Source organism: Antrostomus carolinensis, unplaced genomic scaffold (genome assembly GCF_000700745.2).
Source record: "Antrostomus carolinensis isolate BGI_N321 unplaced genomic scaffold, ASM70074v2 scaffold49783, whole genome shotgun sequence".
Taxonomy (NCBI): Eukaryota; Metazoa; Chordata; class Aves; order Caprimulgiformes; family Caprimulgidae; genus Antrostomus; species Antrostomus carolinensis.
This window is the reverse complement of record NW_010305413.1, coordinates 1-8,122: the sequence shown is the minus strand read 5'-3', so window position 1 is coordinate 8,122 and position 8,122 is coordinate 1. Positions and strand designations below refer to the sequence as shown.

The 8,122-nt window shown below is 38.0% G+C and overlaps 1 protein-coding gene across 1 annotated transcript; it reads left to right on the top strand.

Annotated features, from left to right (window-relative positions):
* Positions 1 to 45: 45 nt before the first annotated feature.
* Positions 46 to 7,812, top strand: ARID4A (AT-rich interaction domain 4A; the record flags this gene model as incomplete). Its single annotated transcript, XM_010164776.1, has 6 exons — positions 46 to 244; positions 1,631 to 2,761; positions 2,961 to 3,065; positions 4,562 to 4,777; positions 5,187 to 5,333; positions 5,823 to 7,812. Coding segments are annotated over 6 exons (1,902 nt in total), but the record flags the coding sequence as incomplete, so codon positions are not given.
* Between the last annotated feature and the right edge of the window lie 310 nt (positions 7,813 to 8,122).

The window sequence follows — 8,122 nt, the reverse complement described above, 5'->3', positions numbered from 1 at the left end:
CAAACCATTCTGTGATTCTATGATAATTTTTTTCCCCCTCAGAATAAAGAAGACAGTGAAAAGGATGAGAAGAAGGATGAGGAGAAACAAAAATCAAAGCGTGGGCGACCCCCTCTGAAATCTACTCTTCCATCAAACACATCTTGCAGTTTATCCAAAACACCTAATAGTGAAGGTAAATCAGGAGCCAGGAGTGCACGGAACAACTTGTCAGATTCCTCACCATTACCAAATGGAACAGAAGGTACATCTGGTGCACTCGTGTTCTGGCATGGAACTGCATGCAAACACTGACGTAATGCGGTGCATTAATATGGCAGCTTCAGCGAACACAGTGCTGTCAGCAGCTTTAAAGTCCTACTTAACCAGTCAGTGCTCAAGCAATATAATAAAACAAAATTTTTTGGCACAGATTTTACTCTATAAAAAAAAAAAATTAATACTTTTGATTTTGATTTTAGCGACACCTCGCAGGCAGACGAGACGTAGCTCAGGAATGTTTGATTCTGATAGAGGATCAAACGGTGAGTGATCTCAGTCCTGTGTATGCTTTTGAGGTTTTTTTCAGTACCTTTTGGAAAAGAGGTTTGATTTTTATTTTTTACCTTTTTTTTTCCTCCTCCCTGTGAATTTTATTGAGGAAGTAGTTGAGCTGACACTTCTGAGGAGCACAGTTTGCTCACAGGAGAGCTATGGCATGGAAATGGCTGTGCAAATAATTCCATGTTGTTTAGCCAGAGCCTTTCAGTTCTAATCTTGAACAGCCCAGATCTATTGATATAATGATAGTCTGTATTGTGGTAATTAAGTTCTCGACCTCAGTACTGTATCATCCAGCAGAGCTGTTAATTATATACAAATGACAGCAATATTTTTGGTATTTCTAAGCCTCTGTGAGTGAGAAGTGAAGTGAAATCACTGTCTCCTTTTAGTACAGGTCCCTGAATATCTCCTGGTAACGTAACAGTGCTTGCTCTGTGTATGGTGTATGATTTGTACAACAGTTTAGCAATGAAATGTCCATATTGTGGTATGGAAGTGTAGGGGGTTTTTTTTTGTTTGGAGGTTGTTAGGTTGTTTTGGGTTTTTTTTTCCTGTTTGGGGGTGCATGGAGGGGAGGAGTCTTGTTTTTCATTTTTTTAACATCAGGTGGGAGAGGCCATATCCACAGGTAGATACCAGATCATGGGAATCTGTAAAACTATTTTCACTAGTATAAGCTGTAATTTGTTTATATTGGCTTATTTGGCAAATAGCAGTAGTAGAATCATAAAATCATAGAATATCTCAAGTTGGAAGGGACCCATAAGGATCATCAAGTCCAACTCCCTGCTCCTTGCAGGACTACATAAACTAAATCATATGACTAAGAGCGTCACCCAGATGCTCCTTGAACTCTGGTAGCACTACTGCTATTGTAGTTTCATAGAAATTTTCAGTAAAAATAAAGAACTGTAATAAGTGTGTTGAATAACGCAGGATTTTTTAAAATTTGAAATAGTTTGTTGTCAACTGATGTTAATGCTATAGATTACTGAAAAAACCCCTTTTGTGTAGTTGAAAAAAGGAATTGTGTTGTAATTGATAATTTAGGGTGCTATTTCCTTCTTTTTTAAAAATTTTTTTGCAGACTCTGGCTCATCTGACAGTGAAGCAGATGAGTCATCTGAAAAGAATTTGAATGAAGAATTTTCTCCAGAAACTTCAGAACTGGAAAAGAGTGAAAAACCACATGATGAGAAGCTAGATGAAGAAAACCCAAAGATTCCTCATGCATTGAAAGAAAATGACAGGACTCAAGTACAGCCACTAGAAACACTGAAACTGGAAGTTGAAGAAAGTGAACAAATTGTTCAGATTTTTGTGAATAAAACGGAACAGATAGAAGAAATCAAAAGAGAGGCTGAAAAATCACCTAAAGGAAAAGGGAGAAGGAGCAAGACAAAAGATCCTTCGTTAGAGAACGCAAAGGTTGCACCAGGAAGCCAAGAAGAGGTGGCAAATGAAACTCTTCTGGAACCTGAAAGGTTAGACATGTCTTCCTTGGACTGTAAAGAAATTTCCAGCACTACTGAAAGTGAAACAGAGCCTTCTACAAGAGATAAGAAGCTTTTGAAAAGGAAAAATTTGGAGCAGGCATTGCCTGAGAAGAGAAGTCGTCGGGAGAGTGAGATGGAAGTGCCAAATATCATATCTGAAGAGAGGACCAATGAATGTACTGGAGCAGAGGAATGTAGAGGGCTGAATGCTGAAGAGTCCCTCAGAACTGAAAATGAGGAAATGCCATCCCTGGTGGCAGAATCAGTTCAGCATGGCCAAGAGCTGAGGAATGAGAACTTTGAATGTCCATCTGAAGAAAATGAGAATGTTCCCTTAAAAGATGAGGACGATGCCATGCCTCAGATTGGTCCTGAAACTTTGCTCTGCCATGAAGTAGACTTGGATGACTTGGATGAAAAGGAGAAGACCAGCAGTGAAGAGACAATATCAGAAAAGCCAGACGCTAATGCTTCAAATTCAAATCCATCTGCCTTACCCCCTGCCGTCCAGTCCGGCTTTTCAGCAGCCTCACCTCTTGCTCTGAGCCAGGACGAGTCGCACAGTATCAAGAGTGAAAGCGACGTGACTATTGAAGTCGACAGCGTGGCAGAAGAGTCTCAAGAAGGTCTCTGTGAAAGCGAGTCCGCTAACGGATTTGAAGCCAGCACTACATCGAGCAATTGCAGTATCACTGCGCAAGAGAGAGAGGCTGGAGAGAAAGGTGAGCATTTCCTGCCACGTCGTGCCCTCCTGCAAGCATTTCTGAACTTCTCTTAAAGCCTGGTGTTACTTTGCTAAAAATTGCTGGTTTGTTTTGTCATCTGGTTTTAAATCCCTTTGTTGTTTACTAAAAAAAAAGCTTGTTAGTAGCAGAAATATTTGATTATTTTTTTTTTTCTTTTCTTTCCTTTCTCATTTAGGTCAGAAAAGGCCCAGTGACAGCAGCAGTGGAACACTGGCAAAAAAACAAAAGCGTACTCCAAAGCGAACAAGTGCTGCAGTCAAAAATGAAAAGAATGGAACAGGTACATTCCTGGAGAGGGAGAGGGGGAAGGTTCTGCTGTCCTATAAACATGTATAAGGGCCCACTGCTCTCACTGTTACCCATTATCTGAGGGGGGTACTTAGGGGCCTACAAGAAAGCTGGGGAAGGACTTTTCATAAGGGCAATTAATGACAAAACAAGGGGAAATGGGTTTAAGCTGAAAGAGGGGAGGTTTAGATTAGATATTAGGAAGAAGTTCTTCCCTGTGAGGGTGGTCAGACACTGGAACAGGTTGCCCAGAGAAGCTGTGGCTGCTCCTCCCTGGAAGTGTTGAAGGCCAGGTTGGATGAGGCTTTGATCAACCTGGTCTAGTGGAAGGTGTCCCTGCTGATGGCAGGGGGGTTGGAACTGGATGATCTTTAAGGTCCCTTCTAACCCAAACCATTCTGTGATGCTTTGATTTCTGTTGCTTGGGACTTCCTTGTCAGAGTTTTTCATTATTATTCATCATGATTATTAACTGTTCACCAGAGAGCACTTAGCAGCTGCGTGGTAGCAGTGTTACTGGGAAATCTCTTGCTTATTTTCAATTACTTTGTTAGGAAAACCTTTTAATAACTGTATATTAGCAGTTACTAAATATTTACCGTTATGCTGATTTTTATATATTGGGTTGGTTATGAATTTGGGAGAGGGGAATTTGTTCTGAATAGAAACAGCTCCTTTAAAATCTTACAATAGGTGTTTCTCATGGGGGAAAAAGTGCATTTATGAAGTATAGAAAAAATGTTTGATGCTAAAGAATAACTTATCAGCAAAAGGAATCTTGTGTGGATTTATCTCAAACATGTGACTGTTTTTTAGCTTCCTATAGAAACCTGGATTTTTGTGTTTCTGTAGCTCATTTTTGGTGATCATCATATTGAATGAGTCAACATATTTAGGCCCTGTGGCAGTACTGTTACAATTTTTAAATATCAAACTAAAATATTCAGTGTCTGACATACAATATTCAGACATATTTAACATGCCTGTGTAAAACTTTGTAATTATTTTGGGAATCTAAAACGTTTGCATGTCTCAGCTTAAAATTTTCTGTTACATGTTAAATCTTTTGTGCTTTTAGTTAGATTTCAGAACTGTTCCTTTAGATGTGTAAAGCAGTTTGGTAAATCACAAAACAGCAATCAGAGCACTGATAAGCTATCTTTTCTTATTAAAATAAGCTTTTTTATTGCTTCTTTAAAAAAATTTGACTAAAGGCCTGGTCAGCCCTTGACTTGTCCTCCGTTAATGATGTCTACACTTGAGAGGTCAGTGCATGTTGTGTCTGACAAGGTCATACATTGAATCTGATACAGTTGTTCCTTGTCTGCATTCTGGCATCTTCTGAGCAAGAAGGAGCAGTTTTTTCTTACCATTTTTTCTGAGTATAACTACATTTTTTTAAATGTCAAGGGTTTGTTGGGGAGGGAGTTGTTTTGTTGGGGGTTTTTTTTGAAGTCCAACTACATTTCTCTTACTCTCTTACTGCAGTACAAAGTAGTGACAGTGAAGACCTTCCTGTCCTGGACAGTTCAAGTAAATGTACTCCTGTAAAACACATAAATGCATCCAAACCACAGAAGATTTCTCGATCACCTGCAAGAGTGATTTCACCTCACATCAAAGATGGAGAGAAGGATAAACACAGAGAGAAACACCACCACCAGAATGCTTCGCCTAGAGTATACAAATGGAGTTTTCAGCTCAGTAAGAATTCTTTAAATGACTTGATTAGGGGGAATTTACAAGAAAATTGGTTCTGAAAGAAAAATGTGCAAATACTGACATTCTAAATTAGGTGTAGGCCTTCTATGATGTAGTGATGGAAGTGTGTTATCTTTCATGCCGCATCTTTACTGGAACAGGTTGCCCAAGGAAGTTGTAGATGCCCCCTCCCTGGAAGTGTTTAAGGCCAGGCTGGATGAGGCTTTGAGCAACCTGACTAGTGGAAGGTGTCCCTGCTGCTGGCAGGGGGGTTGGGACTGGATGATCTTTCAGGTCCCTTCCAACCCAAACCATTCTGTGATTCTATGATCTTGTATACTCTTAAGAGTTGCATTCATTTGTTTAGAATCACCTTGCTGAAGCTTTTTTTTCTTTTCTTTCCACTTTTAAGATGAACTAGACAATATGAGCAGCACTGAAAGGATCTCCTTCTTACAAGAAAAACTACAGGAAATACGAAAATATTACATGTCCCTGAAGTCAGAAGTAGCAACCATAGATAGGAGAAGAAAACGATTAAAAAAGAAAGACAGAGAAGGTAACTTTCAGATTTGCTTTATGCTTCCCATCAGAAGCTAATTTTCTTGAAAATACATAACTCAAAGCAGCTTGAGTTTGATTGACAGTATTTTTGAAAAAAGCTGTTACCTGTTTGTCTTGTTTGTACGTGTACATATTTAGAAAGACTATTTGTGGCTTCTCAGAACTTGAACTTAACAAAAATACTCACTGTTCTATAACTGTGTATTAGAAACTTGTGCTTCCTAGTGCAGGCTCGGTCTGAGTTTTTAACCAGCTTAATGACTCATCTCATTTATCTTTTCAAATGGTCTGTGATGCAGGAAGGGGAAGGGGAAGGGTAAGCTCATCCAGCTTTTGCAAATACAGCAATGAAAGCAATTAGCAGTTTTGTGTGACTGGGCCACTTCTCTGAGGTCTTTTAAACAACCTCATAACCAAGGAAGCCTTCATTCTAACGTGTACTTTGATAATCTGATGCTGATCTGTTGTTTCTCTCTCTATTCAGTGTCACATACAGGAGCATCTATGTCATCTGCTTCATCAGACACTGGAATGAGTCCATCATCATCTTCTCCTCCACAAAACGTGCTTGCTGTCGAATGCAGGTGATACACATTTCTCTGCCTTGCCAGCAGCTTGCTGCCATGGACATAAATCCTGAAATTCAACCACAGAAAGCACTCAACTGGTTTGACATTGCCAAGTATATTCTGTACACACTTCCACTGCTGGACTCTACCTGTTCTCCCCCCCTACCCTCTTCTTTTTTTGTTGTTTTTTTCTTTTTTTTTTTTCCTTTTTTTTTCTTTTTTTAATTTACTGTTCAGAGAAATTAAGCTCGTTAGCTGAAGGTCTGTAGGCACAATGTGACACGCTCGTCATTGTGTTTATTTTTGTTTTTGTTTTTATTAATGCAGAGAAAAGGGCACTTATCAAATTTGAAGAGTTATGTCCAATGAAGCATTCAGGTGTTCTAGGGAGATCTTAGAAAAAGCAAGTGCACCAAGCAGACATCAGAGTATTATCAAAAAAGAAACAAAGTGAGTAACTGCTGCACTTTCACCGAGCTGTACGTGAACTCTTGGTGAGTAGTTCCTCTTTCTGGAAGCACTTGCTATACAGAACTGCCAAAGTATGTGTTCAGCAATGTGCCCAGTTTTAAAGGTGTAAATGGGACAAAATAAATTGTGAAAGGAAGTGTAGTTGACTGAAAACTACAGTTGTAATAAGTCTTCCACTTTTTATAGGATTTTTGAGCACACAGTTATGCAAATATTTTAATGTTTATTAATGTTTACAGTGGAATTGTGAATAGGTTTTCAGTGGACTATCTTATCCCTTGACAAAAATATTTTGTCTTTTTTCTATGTAATTTCAGAGTTTTTATTTTGTTACAAAAAGACGAAAAATGAAATATATAACAACAATGAAATTATTTAACAAGATTTCTAAAGCTGAAATTTTTGTGTAAAATAAGGTATCTTGCAACTTGTTAAATATATTTATTCAGACATTGGATGTTGTATTTTTATGTATTTTTTAAAATATTAATAAAATTGGAAAAAAAAAAAACATAATCTAGGTTAGTTCACTCTTTTGATCAAACACACTCATCAGTTGTGGCTCTTGAGGAGGTTTTATCCAGTAGCCGTGCCTGTATTTCAGATGGGTCTGTCTACATAATCCTCCCCAACACGGATCTGGATTAAACAATGACTTTATTTGGAAACTTTGGCAGTCCTAGTACTTACTTTTGAGGAACAAAATTTATTGGGTTGCCCTTAAGTGATATTTTCTCACAAGTCCTTGCGTTCGCTATACTGCCGAATGAATTTCTATCTCCCAAAGTTGAGATGCAACAATAAAACTGTGTACGCTTTGTCTGTGGATTGTCCCACGGACAGATACAGTTTGTAAATAACTCTTCCAAACCCATGTATTTAAAACAGTTTGCATATACATTATGTATAAAAGTGATTTTTTTATCAATTTTTGTATTCATGTTTGTACATTGGAAGGGGTTCTTAACCCCTTTTTCTGTGTTTAATATGCTGTAGAGTAATAACATAGATGCTCTAGACTGTATATCAGGATATTCTGGTTCACACGGCAGAAAGTCAGAAGGAAACACTAGTGATGGCGTAGCATTACTAAAATTGATGTTTCTTGCAATTTCATTTTACAACATTTGTCAACTTGTGATTCCAATTCCTTCCATTTTCGCAGGAAATTAAAGAAAAAGTACTCTTGTAAATGCACTTTTTCTGTCTTTTCTTAAGCAAAGCAGAACTATTTCAATGTAAGATAAATATGGAGCTCACTAGACAGCATTAATAAAGGCCATGTTTTAAACATAGGCTTTATATTCTATTTTTATTTAAGGTGATTGTTCTTGTAAATGTCTGGACTTACCTAAATAGGAAAATTAATCTCCATAAATTGTTGTAAAGACTTTTTTTTCAGAGCTAACTTTTACTGTTAATCTTATAATAGCTATGAATAAAAAGCAATACTCATTGAAAAGGAAGTAACATGGGTCACATTTTCTCAGATCATCTTCCATGTTTTAATATTTGCAGAAGTAGATTTTAAATTTGGTGAAATAATAGATGAATTACATCTTACTGCAGCTGTCTAACCTCTGTCTGCACACGGCGTGAGATCTTACACAGGCCTATACACACACTCAGCAGGCACAGATGATGGATGAGCTCTTACCCATCAGGACAGTGTGTACACTGCTTCTCCGTGTCTCTCAGGAATGTTTGAAACACTCACAGAATCGTAGTGGTTGGAAAAGACCCT